We start from the raw sequence: 19155 nt of genomic DNA on the forward strand, positions 1-19155 counted from the left end.
GGGGGGGGGGGGTATTTAAACTATTGCTTCTCTTCCTGGAGGAGTAGAATAAGTACAAGCAGGTAAGTAAATGAACACTTTAGACAAATCAGGGCAGGCCAGGAATTAGCCAGAGGCTGGGAACACACACAGACATGTAGCATAGAAATGCACCCCACATCGCCACATAAACACAGATCTGCCTACAGTTCATCTGCTTTAGCTGCTGGCAACTACAGACACAGCCAGGACCTTGAGAAAAACCAGGAATGAAAAGAAGTTGGAAATAAATAAAGTTACATGTAAAACCAGTGTGTTAAAAGAGCTCTGTGTAATCCACATATGTTGGGGAAATGGGATTAAAATAAGTGTTTTTCTTCGGGTACCTTTCATGGAGGATACAGAAATGTTGAAACATGAACTGCTTTGGTTTGATACTGCGTTCAGTCTACGCCATACTGTACCCAAGTTCATGCATAATACTAAAGTACACATCATGTATGGCATAGATATTTCATAATTCGGCAGTACCGGATGGATTATATTTCATCACATTATATGAGTGCTATGTGTCTGCTGATGTTTTACAGGCCTACACATCCACACGAGAAAAGAAAGCTGAAGATACCAGAGAATGAATCAATGGTCAATTCATGCTCATTCGCAGAATAACAAGGGAATTACCAGTGATTGACTGCAAGAACAACCAACTGTGTGTGGGTGTGTGTGTAAACATGTACAACTGCCAGCAGTGATCTCAGCTCAGAACCCTGTTGTATAAATTAAACATCCATTGGCTGAGGTGAATCGAGGTCTGACGTCATCTGTGAAGTGATGATTCAGCTGACTGCCACTACTCTGCAAGCACGGACAGGATTCACCATTTTATTGGTCTTTACTCTCACCTCTTCCTCTTTCTAGGTTTCTTTCCTTCTTTCTCTTCCCTTGATGGAGCTTGTGATGGCCACAGCAGCATCTAAAACATTTGTTAATATCAGATCCCCTCACCCTCACATTCCTAGAGAGAGATCACTTGTTGAACTGTCGTTTTATAGTTATTCCGTTCAATTTATGGATTTTAATTTTGTGTGTCAAGTATTTATTTGTAGTTATTAGGGCTCTAGCACCAACGCGGCCGACCCTTTTGAAATCGCTAGAATTATTATTTTTTAAGATTTATTTTTTTCCAAACTTAAGCGTATTTCTGAGGGGCTCGAAAACTCACGAAACTTTGTCCATGTTTTGGAAGTGGCAGAGTTTTACTTCCGATACGGGTATCATGCTTGGGTGGAGAGGCAAATTGACTCAATACCTTAACGAGCTCCACCCACAAAATGCAATTTATTTCAAATTTGGTCAGTACAATCTAAAGACCCTTACGATGAAAAGTTATCAAAATCTTGAGTTTTCATGGAAACGTCGTGCACGATTCGCCATGAAACAGAACGTTGTTGTAAGTCCAATGTACATTATCCAATATGCCCCGAAATGTCTCCGGCTTCATAAGAGTCCAGGCCTGAGGACACTAAATGCCAATATTGACTCATAGTCATAGCGGCAAGTTCTGGGACCAGGAAATTCTTTATTCTTTGAAGTACTCCTCCTTGCTGGTTGACCAAATCTACCTCAAATATGGTCAGAAAAGCCTTTAGACCTTGATGATGCTTTATTGTGAAGTCCGTGAGCTTTCATTGAAGGGCGTTGCTTTGTTGTGGCGGCCATTTTGCCATGAAACAGGGAGCTGTTGCATCTTGAATGTCTTAAATCTGCCCAAAATTCCAGTATATTTATGTTTAAATCAGCCACTCAGTTCTGTTGCTGTGTAGTGTGCCGTACATAGACCCTTTTCAAGGCAGACATTTTAAATCTGAAAGCAGAAAAAGCACAGGTGGAATTAATAACATTAACAATGTCTCCATTCCACTAAGGTGAGCCGATTCTAGGGCCGCGGCATTGTGCATGCTGACTCACTGACATGGCTTAGTGGGAAACTGAATGGGATAGATCGTTAACGTGATTGTTTAAACCTTTGCTCGTCAACACGTCTGCTGTGAAAAGGCTCTATTGCATTCAGTACTGGTGACCCCTTTCACGGCCCACTAAAGTTCATATTCACTTTTGCTTTGCCTTTTCTGGTTCGGGGAATAGATAAAACCGCACCACTTGTTGCAGCTGCAGGTGACTTGGCCTTGCGAAACACAAAACCACCCAAACTGTCTGTGTTCAAGATCCAACAGGTCGCCTCTTACTGTTCAAAGATTGTATGGTGAATAAAAAGTGTGAAATGAAAAAGCATGCATAGGCTGTGTCCTCCTCTCACTATAAATCCACTCAATACTGTTCTCTCCAACCTTTCTTCCCCTTTTTCCAGCTGTTGTCTATCCTAAGTAGGGGACAAACCAGTGGGACTGCCACTGTTGTCCCTTCCTCAAGAAATCCATTCCATCACCTGTTTATCTACTCTGATTATCATTAGCTCCTACTTGTAGCCTCTCCCGATTTATTCACTTTGTTTTATATTAGCCTATTTTTGCTTCCATAGGAAAAAGAGATTCTAACAGGTTTGCGCGACTCTCTGCAGGCGACGGGCCATCAGCTTATGTTCCTGTGTCGAAGCTAAGCCTCTAAAAGCAGCAGCTTTTTCTTGGAGAGCAGTAAACTGCTGCTCTTAATATGCATTCAGTGCAGAAGGTCCAGCAAAAGGCTGCTTTGTGGTTCCACTGTGCGGCTAACACATTTCACCAAAAGCTGCAGAGCTTTTGGCTCGATTTTGGCAGGAATGTGGATCCCATAAAGTTCCACTCAGGATGGTGGGATGCATGAATGTCTCCACCACCCGCCCACAACTGAGCAGCTGGTGTTGATCATGATGTTAACGTTACCATCATGTAAGCAGCTTGTGATTGGACCCAGTTGTTGCTGATTCCATATGTTGCATTATTGCAATGTTAATGTTAAATGTGTCTGGACTCTGAAAACGTGCACGTACTGCTGCCATTTCATCTTGCTGACAAGGCATAAAATGGACAACAGCATTCTGGACCTCCGACCTTAAAATCCCGTCAGATGGTCTTTAGCACAATAGGTAAGCATGTTTTTCTGGTAGGATGGGGGCATACCAGAAGACAGGCAAGACAATTGGCAATGGCAAGAGGTTGCTAGATTCATACACACACACGCACTGCCGTCTCCAACCCCCACTGTGTGTGGGTGCTAAACCGCAGCTCATTTTTTTGCAGTGAGCTTTAGCTAAATTAGGCTGTGGATGCATGCCAAGTTGGCCTCGTAATACAGAAAGGAAAACTACCTGATGTTCCAGTGCCACAAACATACAAAGTCACACACAGTAGTACACGCATAGGTTTAGATCAGTGATTCCCAACAGAGGTACTTGTACCGGAGAAAGTGTACTTATGTAGTTTCCAGGGGGTACATAGAAAGTTTGTAGCTCAACTCATTTAAAAAGTAGTAATTCCATTTTGATTAAAAACAAAAAACCTATTCACCTACTGACTCTGCTACACTTGGACACTTCATGTCACCATTAAGTGAAATATAGTTAGCAAGCGGGCAGAGATGTAGTTAGATAAATTGAATAGATAAAAATAATGACTTCACAGTTCAAGTATAATGAATAATGAATAATAATAAAAATAATGAATAAAAGGTTCAAATGCTGAGCTAAAAGTAATAAATATGGTTCAACTTTGTCTAAAAAAGTAATAAACAAATGATTCAAATGCTTCACTAAAAGTAATAAATAAATGGTTCAAACACTTAGCTAATAGTAATATTAGCTTAGCATAAAATAATGAATAAACAGTTAAAACAGTCAGCTTACAGTCATGAATAAATGGTTAAAACATCTCTGCACCAGTAGTTCGGAAGCTGCTAGCTCTTGTACTTCCAAAACCATAACATGCCAGTTAACCTGCAAACTACTGTAAACATGTTCATATTTCCAAACATCAAGCTCATATTTAAATTTTAAAAAGCCTGAACACAAACCTTTTCTACTTAATGCTTTTAAAAACAATTTACTGGGCCTTTCTTCCTCTTTTTTTCTAATAGCCTAAATCATGAAAACATGGTTCAGTGCATAAAATATCTAATACATCTAATATGTACCAACAATGATACAAATTCACACCAACATGTACTGTCAAACTAATCAAAATCAAACATTCAGAAAACATGAATTATTCAGCGGTGCTTATCAGCAAACATACCTGATCAAAAAGATGCAGATCATGTCTTGATGAAAAATCCCATTTCAACAAACTTTTCCATCCCAAATACCAAGTGTGAGGCAGCTCCAGAATTCAAATCTTCAGATAGGAAATGATGTCAGTGTTGCATTCAGGGAAAAATTAGGAAAGTTCCAAGAAGCTCCTGCGTATGGCCAGACCAGAGAAAAAACATCTGCATCGTATTTCATGCATTGTTGACATAAAAACACCTTTCGGTGCCTTAAAAAAGAAAAACCACAGTAACCAACATGACATACATTCATTTATTTGGTTAACCCACTTAAAGTCTAATCCTAACCAATCGTGAATCCAATTGTCATAAACTCTTTGTGTGATGTAGTGGTAACAGGTTCAATCAGAGGATGAGACATTTAAAGCTGTATAAAGCAGTTTGTGACCACTAGGTGGCAGAAATATTCTCAGAATGTCCACCCTGACACCAGTGTCATCTCATGTTGTATTAGGAAACAGTTTACCTACACAGTTAGCTGACAGTTAGCATCCAAATGGAGTTGTCAAATGCATGTTAAGTAATCCTACTCTTTCTTTTGTTCTTTTATTTCTGTTTTGGTCTCCACCATCTTGCAGAAAAGAACATACAGGTTATAAAGGACTCTACATTTTATTAGTGCTTCCGGGTTTAATCAGAGTGTATTTATACAATTGATTTATCATGACTAACAAGTAATGGGCAGTCCACTTGCTCTTGTATTGTTTCCCATATCGGGACAACTATAGAAAGAAAGCTGTAATGGTAAAAGGCAGGAGGTAACAACAGTAGATTTTGGCAGGATTTATCCCTTGACCACCATTTTTTGTGCACCTGGTTTAGGCTACTGGTTGCGATATAGTTTTTTTTAGTAGCGAAGCCAAAAAGAGGAAAACAGGCACCTGAGATAATGACAAATATGAAGTCCATTCAAAAAACATTTCAATATCTGTACATGAAGCATTATATTGCCATCAAACTGGTTGTATGTTTATTCATTTCTGAGGATTTTTCTCTTGGCCAGGTAATCTCACAAGGACCGCCCGGCCAAAAAATACAAAATAAAAAAAGAACAGACCAATGAGGTGAGCAAACAGACCACACAACATGAACAAATCATTTCATAATCCATCTAACAATCATGTAGTTAAGAACTTCTACAGCAGCTTAATTAAGGTAATGATCAGGTAAGGATGAACATATCTCTTCTTGAGTGACAGAAACCAGCAGAACACCACCATCACAATCGCCTCGTCCTAAAGTCCATGTAAGTACATTTGAAGTGAACAATGTGTCACTGAGTCCGAACTGAGCAGACAGATGTTCGTGTTGATTTTGGAAATACAAGATTAGTTACAAGGCCTCTGAAACAGTACTGAAGGTTTACAGCGTGTCAGCATGTTAACATCTCAACAAGAACTGGGTACGGTGTTCCATGATGCCTGTTCATTCCAAAGACAGTTGCTCACCCGGTGCATACCCCAGACATTGATGTTGTCAAAAGACTGCCATTGTGTCTTGTTGGCAGGACTGACACTTCCACACATTCATGGGTAAAGTTGAACTGAAATCAAAATGTATTTTTGCTTGGAAACTAGCTTAAATTGTTATGACTTGTACACTAGTCTGGTCAAAATTGGAATTACCAAAAAACAAAAATGTTTAAGTTGAATCAATCTTTCTGCCTTGGTAGCGCCTCCTACATAAGTGTTCTGCAGGGGAATTTTTGGTCTAGATTAACCATGACATTACTGACAAGTTCAGTGGTCCAATACCTAGCCTGATTTACGGTTTACAGACTAGCTTTTCTGTGAGTTTTGACAGTCTGGTCATTTACTATGACCTAATCTGGACAACATGAAAGAGAGACAGCTAATGCTAGCTACATCCCCTTCTTTCTATAATGGAGGACAAACACTGAGGGTGCGGGAGCTGTGGATGACTCAGGTGTTGAAATAATATGAACAAAAGCGTTGGGGATCAGTGCTAAGGTTAGCAAGCTAGGTTAATTAGCTTCCACTTCCTCAGTAAAAAGCTAGCTACCTCATTGAGCATTACCCTCACCTAATCACCACTATGTGGGCTTGTTGAGAGAAGAGAGGGGGAAAATCTCTCGTATTAATGTTCGTGGGCTACAGGACTATGACTGTTCTAATAAGTAGTGCACCAGTAGTGACAACGCCAGCTTCCAAATCTCAGTGGCAACATCTATGTTCCCAGGGTCCTAAGTTTCCAAGGCCCTGTGTTTCCAGGGTCCTGTTTCCAGGGTCCTGTTTCTAGGGTCCTTTGTTTCTAAGGTCCTGTTTCCAGGGTCCTATGTTTCCAGGTGTATTTTCCAAGGACCCTTATTTTCCAAGGTCCTAAGGTTCCATGGTACTTGGTTCCCAGGGTCCTAAGTTACCGAGGTCAATATTCTGTTACACATTAAGTCAACTTTTCAAAATGTTGTATGCTGTCAGGAACTCATTTTCCCAGGGCCCTATGTTCAGATCTGTGTTTTGTTCCCTTTGACGAGTTTCCACAATAGCCCAAGTCATATTAAGCAAATAGAGCTAGGGAACATCTTTTTCAGGTTCCCATTACGTGCTATATGGAGCTGGGGAACCAGCCTGTTCTCATTCCCAGGTTGTCAATAATGTACTCATTTTACCCCAAACAAACCTAACCAAGTAGTTCTGTTGACTAAACCTATGGGATGCCAAAAGGACCTGACCATGCGTCCCTATGTGACGAGCTGGAAATAAGAATGGGTTGGGGGAACATAGCACCTTCGGAACAAAGGAGCCTGGGAGAGCCCATATGTAGAACTGGGAAACATAGCACCCTTTGCCATGTTCCCATTATGTGGCATCTAAATCTGCGGAACATAGGAATGAGCCCATGTTGGTAAGCCCTCTGCCAAAAAATGGAAGATTACTTTACTTTAACATGCAAAAGCTATTTGAATTAGTATGCTAACAAGTTGTTAACAACTATACAGCAATAGTTAAAAGTAGGCCTATGGTAGCTAGCTAACAAGCTATTACCTAAAGATAAAATAAGTCAGATCCATCAGGGATGAAATGACTGCTTGGCAGTCAGAAATAGATGGTCCAGTTGTACAAAATAAAATATGCTTGCAGTCTGTGTTTTTTAAGAGCCAAAGACTTCAAACATGGCTGACAGCGGTTGCATGACACCAGCACGTTCTTTCTATGCGACACACAGTTCTTCTATTTGGGCAGTAGTCACCCGGATTTATTACTTACCTGCAGGAATGTTAGAGTATACAAGTCTATTTTTAGAATGAAGGAAGGGCTGCCGAGGGAAGTCTTTGTTCCCATGGCAATGAAAACAGTGTAATAACATGATAAGATCATTTCTAGCTTGCCGGCATTCACAGTTTGCAACAGAGTGGGCTTTCTCTTTGCATTACCAACGTATTAAGTGTAAGTCATTCTGTACTCAGTTGACAGCCGTGAAGTCCATCTGGCTAACAGGAAAAAAATAATTTGCCTCACAGTCTATTTCTAAAAAACTACAGCTCGGACTAGAATCTATGAGTGGCATGCAACGCGCTCCACGTTGGCATGTGCATCCGTCCATCACACATGTAGAGCAGTACGACGTGTGCAATCGACTAACATGACAATTTCAGTAAAGTTTGAACATTGATTCAAAGCAATGCCTGGATTCTACGGAGAGAGATCAGATGTAACACATGTAAGTAGTGTAAAGAAAAGGATGTGCTCTCCTGGGAGGCTCATGTGTGCCTTCAGCACCACATATTGAAAAGTGTTGTAGCTGCTACATAAAAGAGCGTAAGCACATGAAGCAGGAAGGTGCTGACGGTCCCCAGTACCCAATGAGCCCATGTCCATCAATCCATTTGTGTCGATTAAGTCTTCATCACTGAATCTGTCCGTTCGTTATCAGTTCTTTCTTCGATCTCCAGTCTCTTCCAGGTTCTTGTAATATTCGATTGTTCAGGATAATACTATAATTATTGCTTGTCTACGCTATGAAGCAAGTGTGCCTCACTAAATCAGTGATTCTTCCACAAAAAAACAAGGTACAAATTTGAACACTTTCATCAGGTGAACAGTCGGTGGAAGTGGGAACAACACGCAGACACTCATTCGACCAGCGTGGACGATGCACATTCAACCACACTGAGACCGATGAATTGTTCGAAATGATGCCGCGATCACACAGAACTACTGTGTCAGACACCAGGACACAGGTTAGGACATTCAAGGACCGAATCACTCAGGCAACGTGCTCTCCATTGCTGAGGCCCGGGCCGAAGCACCCCTCCGGATATATGTGTGTGTGTGTGTTGCATGTCACACCACCGTGTGTCTGGAATTCTCGTTTTCGTTTTTGGGCGACGGGGGAATATTCCTGCTGAACTGGCTGAAGCTGGCAGCCCTGCTCCTCGCCCTCGGCCCTCCTCCGTCTCCGGGCAAGCCCTGCGTCGGACCAGGGGGAAGGGTGCTGAAGCGGCCCGGGAGGAGCGAGCCCTGGCCCGGGTGGAGCGTGTGGCGGCCCGGGTGGAGCGTGTGGCGGCCCGGGTGGAGGGTGGCGTCCTTGGAGAAGAGGCTCTGGATGAGCTGGAATTTGTCCTTCTCTTCCCGGAGAAAGACGTCAACCAGGAGCTTCTTCTCCCGCTTGAACTGCTCCACGATGGTTTTGGGAACGTCGGGGATCCCCCAGGCAACAATGAGGCTGAGGAACATCACCAGATTCTGGCGGAGGGAGGAGAAGAGGAGAAAGGGTTATGTGAGAGAGAGAAAATAGTAATAATTCCTACTCTGATTTAAGATGGCTGATTGGCATTGGACATGAGAGATAATTGTGTCGTGGAACTATATATTATACTACAATAGATAACTTTCCACTGTTTCAGAACACCTCACACAGTATCTTCACCTCCCACGCCCTCACCGCAACCTTCCCGCTTGCAACTCTTTGACTCTGCAATTTGAATTACAGGCTAACATAATTCTAAAGTTATTCATATAGCCTAACAATCACAATAACATATTTAACTGGCTATTGATGGTATTGTATACACCAATATCACTATGTATATCTTACATTATTTGACCCCCTCCCGTAGCAGCGAGTAGCCTCGCTGTGGAGAGACGTTTTTCTTCTTTATCTCAGTGACAGTGGGACCTTCACGTGTAATGGCATTAACAGCAGTCATTGTTTTCCCCTTGAATTCAGCAGGTCCCTTAATTCAGCTGCTGATGTTGTTAAAATGATAGACTTTCCTTTGTGGATCTCTGAAAGCAGGACTTCAATATCGGATGTATTGGGCAGGATGCTAAAGCTGACCCGTATGCAACGAGGCTTTGACCGTTGCCAAGATTGACTGAGGCATCTGGTAATATTCCCAACCACGATGAGAGCACATTGTGATCCGCCAAAAATACGCACACACTATCACTTTATGGGCCTTTTTATGATACGAAGCGTTTCCATTCGACTGCAGAACACCACTGACACAATGCAAAACACAGTGTGGGCGCTTTGAACTATGCTGCAGAGTAAGAAGACTGAGTTTTTGGTTAAAGATTCCCAACATGTGTATGCACCTGTTAGATGTCTTAGTCATCTCTGTATTCTGTATTGTGTCATGTTGTGCTCTTAAACGCTTTTAAATGTCTGGACCCCACACACATGAGCTGATTGACCAGCTTATAGACGCAACACAATGAGCTCCTACCTGGAACAGTATGACGAAAGCCAGTCTTGCAGCCAGGACACACCAGTACTGTTTGGAGAAGGTGTACGCATCTGGAGACCAGGGGGGCTCCCTGTAGTCTTTGTACCTATAGGGATAGAGAGTGAGGATGCAAAGAAAATGGAGTTACTCGAATGTCACTGTTCCTGGTGGAGCTTTGTTTGGAATCCAGTGGGTAGTTAGCATGAGCAGTAACATGGTTAAATATTAAAAACAAGAGTTCAAACTGAATCAACCATAGGCTGTTTAAGAGAAGTGGACGTAGTCACCTCGAGGACACACATTGGTTTGGGGACTGACGTTTTGAAGCCTCAAGTTCGGTATTTTCTGCCCTAAAACATACCCTGCTTTATGGTCTATTTGACTCTAAATGGACCATAATTTACTAAATGAACATCATGCTGTATTGAAGAAGACTTGAAACTAGAGATTGAGACCATAAACTCATGTTTACAATGTTTACTGAGGTAATAAATCAAGTGAGAAGTAGAGTCATTTTCTCATAGACTTCTTTTTGCCACCAGAGGAGTCAGTCTTCTAGAGGAAGAATGCAAGTTTAAGAAGCTTCAGCATTGGCTTCAATTCTCAAACCTGGAGGTTTCCGCCCGGAATCAACGGAGGTCACCTCCCGCACTGTTCGGCTGACCTGTTCGGCTGACAGGTGGTCGCTGATAGGAGCAGCGTCTGACAATCTGTCTCTGACAAACTTTCCTCCTCCATACTGTGAGCCAAACGGATTTATCTTTCACCTGCACACATTCAGACATCCTCCTCCACTCAGCTTGAGACCAGACTCAAAGTGCAATAAAATTTATTAGGATTCCTTTTCGTTGTTTTCTTTGCAGGAAACCATTCTAAACGGCAGAAAACTGGAACCACATGTCCTGGGAACGGCAGAGGGCTTAAAAAGACGGTTCGAAGAGAGAAACGAGAGAGGGGGATAAGATTACAAGAAATAGGAAAGGAACAGAGGCAGAAGAGTGACAAAATAAAACATCTGTTTTGTCAATAAGAGAAATATGAAGCCTTGAGGAAGTTGAGGATGTAATGCACGTAAATGAAAACATTCTTGAGCCAGTCATTGTTTCGTCATTTATGAAATTGGGTCATTCGCTAATACATTTTGGCTTTGCTTTGCTGTCTCACTGATCCAGCCAGCTGGATTCTTATGTAGGCATATGGAGTGTTACTAATAGCACAGACCGATCACAGTCCAAGTGTTTCATTCAAAAAATAAACATTAACACGTTGTAGTAATATAACTCGTGGCAGTCGGACAGTTTGGGTCGCCGAGCCACTGCCACCCGAATGTCTCGGTGGTCCATCAGTCTGAGGAGCACAGTGAAGGAGAAAAACGCTGATGCTCCGTCGCCGTCTACTCTCTCCATAAAAAAGTGAATAAAAAGAAGAATAATGAGCAAAGAAGATCTAGTGGATTAGCATTTATGGGCAAACATCTGTGTTCCAGCAATTCTGAAGAAAGATTGTTGATACAGTCGCTTATAGTGATCACATCTGTCTGGGTCAAATTGATCTATGACTATGAAATGATTTGAACAACATTCGTATAGGAATTATTTGAACTCAACACTGGCTGGAATAGTGTTGTGTGGCTCGGCCTGTTTGTTTCCCATTTACAGAAGCAGCTCCGTGTATGCACGCAGAGCGGACAGAATCGCTGACTGCACCGTTAACATGCATTGTGCTGATGGCTTGAGCCAACTCATTGGGTACATTTGTGCTCAGTAACTCCTGGTAGAAGAGAAGTTTGACCAAGCTGTTTCCTGTTGGACGCAATCACTCCTAAACAACATAAAGAGAGTCTCAACCTCCTTCTTTATAAAGAAAAAACACTAATTGGATGCAGTCAGTCAGTCACATATGGAAACACAGCAGGATTCAATCAAAATCAACTCTTCGGCAAGCAGTCAGCTAAGTTGACAGCTAAGGGGAGGTTGAATCTGTAACTGCTTAAAATCCTGCTAGACATAATCAAATGTATTGAAAAGGCAATGAACAACAACACACTTATTATCCAACTATTAGTCTGTACAGTAGGCTACAACACTTCCTTCTGAACACCAATCAGGGGAGCAAGACTCCGAACTAAGCACATGCTTCCATCAGATGTGTGATTTTAATATGACTTGAGCTTTATAGTCAAAGATCAGCGTCATGTGAAGCTATAAAGCTATATATATAGCCGTCCTTCAGTCAAAATATAGCCGCTATTGCGGGTTCAATTCCTTTATCTTTAAACAGAAGAAAGCAGCTCAATTGACAAATATTTAGAGTAAAGCCACAAGCAGCAGCGAGCGCGTCTTGGGCTTCACAAAGTTACTTTAGCTGGTGAATTCTGTCTAAAGGCGCGAGACTGATCACGCTTGTATCGTCATTACAATGTCCTCGTGCAATGCCCTTTGAAAACATGCCTGTTCAGAACGGGCCGAGTGCTCGGCCTGTGGTCTCTCATACAAACAACTTCACACTCAACCCTGAGCTTCCTTGGGTCTCCAGCAATACACCTGCCATGGCAAAGTTCCGTCTCACACTGAAGTCACATCTACTCACAGTCAGAAACAGCAGTAAAAAAAAAACACCAGGGGGAGATTTTACCGTTAGGCAAAGTGGACAACCTGAGCGCTGTCCGTGGTCCTGACTCAACAGCTAAGCGATATGGTCACATCATGTGTCAGCCAATAACTTTGCTGTTTTTGTATTTTTCTAAAGATACATAAAGCTTAAACAGAGGGTACAAAAATACAACACATGTGCTCATAAATGTTGAATCAGCGGCCCGATCAATACGCTCAGGTGCCAGGGACACCTATAATGTTTATTTATTTGTTTACTAGGCCCACTCACGGAAATCAATGTGAAGCTTGACAAAAAACGTAATATGTTTGAATGAGAAATTAATCTTTGGAGCACAACAGACATGTCATTATCATGAAAATTATCCTCTGAGTTTTGTAATAATTGGACAAACAATGTTTGATTTAGAGTGTAATTTGTGTCGTTTCCCACGCCCCTTTTGGTAGATTTAAATGGAACTTTTAAGGTATGTTCCAGGACATATCCTGCGCAGCCAATGTCTTAAACTTGCATTATCTCATCTGGCCATCAGGGGGCGACTCCTCTGGTTGCAAAAAGAAGCATGATTATATAGAGGTCTATGAGAAAATGAGTTCATGGTCTCAATCTCTAGTTTCAAGTCTTCTTCAATTCAGCATGATGTTCATTTAGCGTAAAATAGAAGATAAAACAGGGTATGCTTTAGGGCGTGGCTATCTTGTGATTGACAGATCGCTACTAGACCTATATATGGCATCTCTACCATGGCGTCACTCCCCCACAGTCCAAATATGGTCACTTTTGTTCACTGGTTGCAAAAAAACAAGATGGCGACGGCCAAAATGCCAAGCTCGAGGCTTCAAAACCGCAGTCCACAAACCATCACTTATCTAACCACATGGTCTAGCAAAAAGGCAGAAAAGAAAGAGGGTCAAGATGGAAAATGCTGAGAAACATGGAAGTAAAGAAGTAATTAAGCTATGACATGTTTTCTGTTTTCTGCAGGTCAATTGTGCTCAAGATGAGCCATTGAACGTGTGGAGCACAGGGAGACACTGACTTGGCAAACACAACATACATAAATCTATTTCCATTGCGGCTGCTAAATACTTTTTACTGCATGGTCAACAAACACAAAAGCCATGAAGAGTGGAGGTTATGGAGGTCTAAAGTACTATAGTACTAGCAGTCAGTCAATCACTGGCTATGCTAGTCGTATGCATAATCTGCATTTGTATTTTTTCATATATTTATCTTCGTTGGCTTCTTTTTTTTATAGAAAGAACTGCAGGAAATGCGGATCAGACTGGAAACGGTCCTTTACAGTGAACACACAGCAGATGAACATGTCAGATTCATGTGATGGATCAGATCAAAGTTTTAAAATTGAGACAATTGACATCCACACACACACACACACACATACACACAAATTCCTCTGGACTTAAAATAGATGAAATGTCCTGATTGTCTGACTAAGTACTTGACCGGCAGTATAGAAAGGGAGGGCAAAATATGTGTGTGTGCATTGTGTGTGTGTGTGTCAGCGGGGACTTATGGTGTCTGATTCCTTCTCCTTATACAGTCATGAGTGAGGAATGCTGCCCGTGAGAGTCGGCTCTTCTCTCCCTCTCTTCCTTCTTTGATCTATTCATCTTTCTCTCACCCGCTCGCCACTATTTTACAGTATTTTTGTTGTGGATCAACTTCTGATGTGAGCTAAACTGCAAGACAAGACCTCACACTCCAGCCACTTTTATTCTGACTTGCCAGGTTGGAATCAACTTTGTACATAGTATCGTGAAATAAATGTTTGTCCCTCTTTCTCTCTTCCTATGTGTGTGTGTTTTTCGTAGACACTCCATGTTTGGTTATAATAGTGCAGCTCGGCAACAACTGGAGCATCTAACTCAATATTCTTTCATAAGACCAATGAGATTACAGTTAGTATGTGAGAGACTTGAGAACGTGTGTGTGTGTGTGTGTGTGTGTGTATGTTCCTGAGAGTTCCTGCTGTCAACACAGTGGCCCCTGTGATTCAGGAATACATTTCGGACAAAAACTCGGGCATGGGAGGAGTTCGGGGAGACCATGGAGAAGGACTTTCGGCTGGCCTCAAGGAGGTTCTGGCAAACCATCCGACGGCTCAGGAAGGGAAAGCAGGGCTTACCCCAGGCTGTTCTCAGCAGGGGGGGGGGAACTGCTGACCCGGACAGGGGACATCGTCGGGCGGTGGAAAGAGCACTTTGAGGAACTCCTAAACCCGACCAACATGTCCTCTGCAGAGGAGGCAGCGCCTGAGGACCTAGGGGGAGGCTCACCCATATCCCTGGCAGAGGTCGCTGAGGTAGTCAAAAAGCTCCTTGGTGGCAAGGCGCCGGGGGTGGATGAGATCCGCCCTGAGATGCTGAAAGCGCTGGACATAGTTGGGCTGTCCTGGCTGACATGCCTCTTCAATGTAGCATGGGGGTCGGGATCAGTGCCCATGGACTGGCAGACCGGGGTGGTGGTTCCCATTTTCAAAAAGGGGGACCGGAGAGTGTGCTCGAATTACCGGGGTATCACACTACTCAGCCTCCCGGGGAAGGCTTATGCCAGGGTGCTGGAAAGGAGGCTCCGACCGTTTGTCAAACCTCAGATTCAAGAGGAGCAATGCGGATTCCGTCCCGGCTGTGGAACAGTAGACCAGCTCTTTACCCCCTGGGAACGCCTCGGGATCCCCCAGAATGAGCTGGAACATGTTGCCAGTGAGAGGGAAGTCTGGGTCAGCCTGCTTGGCCTGTTGCCACCGCGACCCGACCCAGGATAAGCGGAGGAAAATGGATGGATGGATGGATTTCGGACAAACAAGGGTCTGACCATTCCCATCCGTAAAGTGCACACACACACACACGCGCACACACACACACACACACACACACACACACACACACACACACACACACACACACACACACAAACAACGTCATCACAGATCACGGTTGCTGTCAGGTAACAATTACATCAATGACCTCTTACAATAGTATCTGTGTATATGTTGCAAGAACGTACGCCTTTCACACAGTGCAGCAGTCCAGTTCAGCTCAGTTGGTTACACATTAGAACACGTTTCCATGAGAAAAAGCTGTGGATGGTACCAGTCGAACAACTCCATTCTTGGCACCATCTTGGTCGAGGTCTCAAGCGAGGTGAGCCGATACTACAAGGTGGAGTTGAACCTACCTGGACCACGGATTGATCAGAGAGAATCGTCAACGGTGCAACACGGGACATCCTGCACAAAACCCTGGCTACACTCAGGGTAATTCACTCGACCCAGTCTTTGAAAAATGGTAGCTTGCGAAACAACGATGTACACTACAAACACCACGGCGTACAGCTGACGAAGAGCAGACGTTCCTCTCTTTTGTTGACGATGATGTCACGGCAGTTTCGAGCACCTTCACCGTGAGAATCCGGCCTACACTGAGTCGGAACGCGGCATCAGAGAAAAAGACCTGTTCCCAAACTTGAGGCTGATCGAGTCGGGTCGAGCCGAGCCATGCAGTGGAAACGCGGCAAATGTCTTTGCGTCTGCCTTCCATTTTTCTGTGATCTTTTCCCAATGCTCCTTTCTGGCAAGTTATTTAACTTGATTTTTCCAGATTTTTTTAGCGTTGCTTGTTTTAGGGATGGAAATGAGGGTCAGTCCACTTTGGTCCAGACTGAAATATCTCAACTACTATCTAATGGATTGCCATGCAACATTGTAAAGACATTCATGGTCTCCAGAGGATGAATCCTGCTGACTTTGTTAATCCCCTGACTTAACCTCTAGCACCAACATGGGGTTGACATTTTAGACATTTTGTGAAATTTCTTGTCAAACCCTGAATGGATTGTCTTTAGATTTGGTACATGTATTCACGTTGCCCAGATGATTTATTCCAAAATACTTTCCCTCTAGCGACATCATCATGTCATAATTTAAATGTATTAAATTCTTTGGTTTCTGACCAAATATCTGAAAAACTAATGGCCATCAGTCTCAGCTCAACCAAGAAGGCAAACTTTATTACTTCTTCTAACTTTGAAAAACGTTCTTACCTTTCACAATAAAAGCCCCAGACATATATACTGCATACCTGTTTAGCAGAGACAAATTATCTCAGAGCATTTGGCTGAAAGAAAACTCAATAAAAGAGCTTACAGTAGCTATGAAAACCGAAGGAACCCATTTACCCATGAGACGTCTTCATACTAGGATGAAATCTGTATTGCCACCATCTTCCAACATGTCTCTGTTATTTGGCTTAATGAACTTGGCTTATTTCTGCAATGTGAAGCGCCACTACGAGACAAAGCACGAACGTACCCACTCACATCCGTATTGTATTTCTAAATCAAGCCCATATTGATTTATTATTAGAGTATATATTATTTATAATGCATCTTGTTCAATTTGAAAACGGACTATTAATATTGTTGGGCTATAATTAAATTGAACTTTATTTATTTGATTTGACAGTCATTTGTTGACTACATACAGACGTTGATGCAACTATTAGACTTCAATATATGTCTGGCACTAAATCATAGTGCTGTGTCGACATTATTGTGATGTTCCAAACCTTTACATGAGGACATTTTCTCTAACTGGACCTTTTTGAATATTAATTGAATACCCCTGACCTAGAGGAATCATTCTATCAGAAATGACACGATAATCCATCACATTATTCCTTGGCTTTCATTTGACTTCCAGGTGCTAAGAGGGTTACTACAGCCAACTTCCAGTCAGCTCAAGAAACAAGCAGTGTCTTGATATTAAGCAGGTAGAAGCCTAAAAGTCTTGCTTTCGTAATACTTTTCAAAGTCTTACCCAGGACGAGTCAATGCTTTGCAACATATAAAGCCTTCTAATCACAAGAGTTTGCAGTTAACTTGTCCTCTCGCTTGCTTTCACTGTCCTTGATTTATCTGTTTATGTTGTGTATTTGTTCTTTGCTTTCTTTAAATCGCTGTTGAGCTCTCTTGCTAATAATAATTTGATTTAAATCCAACTAACATCAGAACATGTCAGGAACACAGAGAAAAAGTGTTGCCCCCTCCACATGGAGGTCAGCCAAATGACTGCAGAGGCTGGCAGAGAATTCATATTTGCTCAGTGGTACCTCAGCAGGGCTTAGACCTAAATCACCTTTAAAGATAAACATTTCATGAGAAAAGGTATGACTACTTACATCATCACATATCTGCCGTGGACAAATGGGGTGTGGAAAATCCAGTTTACCAGGTGGCAACCTCCAGGTCTGACAAGTGAAGTCAATGACGAAGAGCCTTAAACGTGCATTCTTTCTAATGGCAAGCAGGGGGAGACTCCTCTCAAAAAAGAATTCAGATTGTATAGAAGTCTATGAGAAAATCACTCTACTTCTCACTTGATTTATTTCCCCAGTAAGCATCGTATATTTTAGTCCCCATGTCATCTAACAGACACTTAGCTAAGCCACCCAGCATTAAATGCAACGTGCACATACATTTATTATAAGGAAGTATTTTTTTGTGTTTCCTAAAATCAAGACCCAATTTCCCCTAAACCCTGTGATGTCCTCACTTGTTTATCATACACCGACCATAACAAAGCAGTCAATAGACAAGATGTTATATTTCAGTGCGTTCACATTTGCAGTTATTCTCGATCTCATTCTGACAAGGAAGTTAATGTGAAGCTTGGATAAAGCTGCATTTCTCAGCAAAAAATCCCTTCATACAGATCAGTTGTCTTACAGTACAATACTAGAGACTGCTGGAGGCTACAAGATATCTTAGTGATGGTCTTATTTGTTGGTTTATGTGTAAAAGTCATTGTCATTGTCAAGGGATTGAACATTAAAGTGAATCTCTGGATTGGTTGACCTCTGGTCATTAGCTCTGGGTGGTGAACGACAGAATATCACATCTACCAACAGGAGTTTGGTTTTAACTCGGGGTTGTGATATATCAGACTTGGTGATAACTGCCATATTTAAAATGGAAATGTTAGTATCATGTTAATAACACACGTGAAATATTGTGTAAATAATCCAGCGCCTCTGAAATCATTTTATATATACAGTAATGCTTACAGAATCTCTCTCCTCCCCCCTACATTCGTATTTTGAGTGTAATTAATTTGTTAAAAAAAGAAACAAAACGCAAAATAAACAATGTTAAAAATGAATTTCATCGATACTATTTTTGTGCACGACAATATTGTTATTGTGAAATATTTTTGCTCCGCTAATCATGTAGTGAAATTCTGAGATTATGAAAGCCCAACTTTAAACATCACTCAAACTGATCTAGTGCTGCTGTTTTGTTGCTGCTGTACTTCCTGTACTGTAAATTCTTTAGTTGTTGCATCTGTTAACTATTCACTATCGCAACATCCGATTCTTCCATAGAAATGGTTAACCACCATTTACGGTCCACATAAATTAAGTGTAAAAGCTAGTTCTTTCATGACATCGGTGAAAGTTTGACCGCCAAGCACAAGACATAGTTTACCAACATTTTCCTCTAGCATTGTGAATACAGTAGAGAAAACATGTCTGCAGATAAGTAGAGAGGTGCTCTGCCCAGTGACGCAGAAACCTTCTTCAACTTCCTCG

The 19155-nt window shown here is 42.1% G+C and overlaps 1 protein-coding gene across 2 annotated transcripts in view; it reads right to left on the reverse strand.

Annotated features, from left to right (window-relative positions):
* Positions 1–4478: 4478 nt before the first annotated feature.
* ano2b (anoctamin 2b) overlaps positions 4479–19155 on the reverse strand; it is a 61082-nt gene continuing 46405 nt past the window's right edge. For both annotated transcript variants that reach the window (XM_031865659.1, XM_031865658.1), the window contains 2 exons: positions 9932–10037; positions 4479–8945 (listed from right to left, as the gene is read on the reverse strand). In XM_031865659.1, coding sequence (XP_031721519.1) covers positions 8544–8945; positions 9932–10037 — 508 coding nt within the window. In that variant the 3' untranslated portion in view covers positions 4479–8543. The remainder of the gene's footprint in view (positions 8946–9931; positions 10038–19155) is intronic.

Source organism: Anarrhichthys ocellatus, unplaced genomic scaffold, assembly GCF_004355925.1.
Source record: "Anarrhichthys ocellatus isolate YVR2014 unplaced genomic scaffold, GSC_Weel_1.0 scaffold33, whole genome shotgun sequence".
NCBI lineage: Eukaryota > Metazoa > Chordata > Actinopteri > Perciformes > Anarhichadidae > Anarrhichthys > Anarrhichthys ocellatus.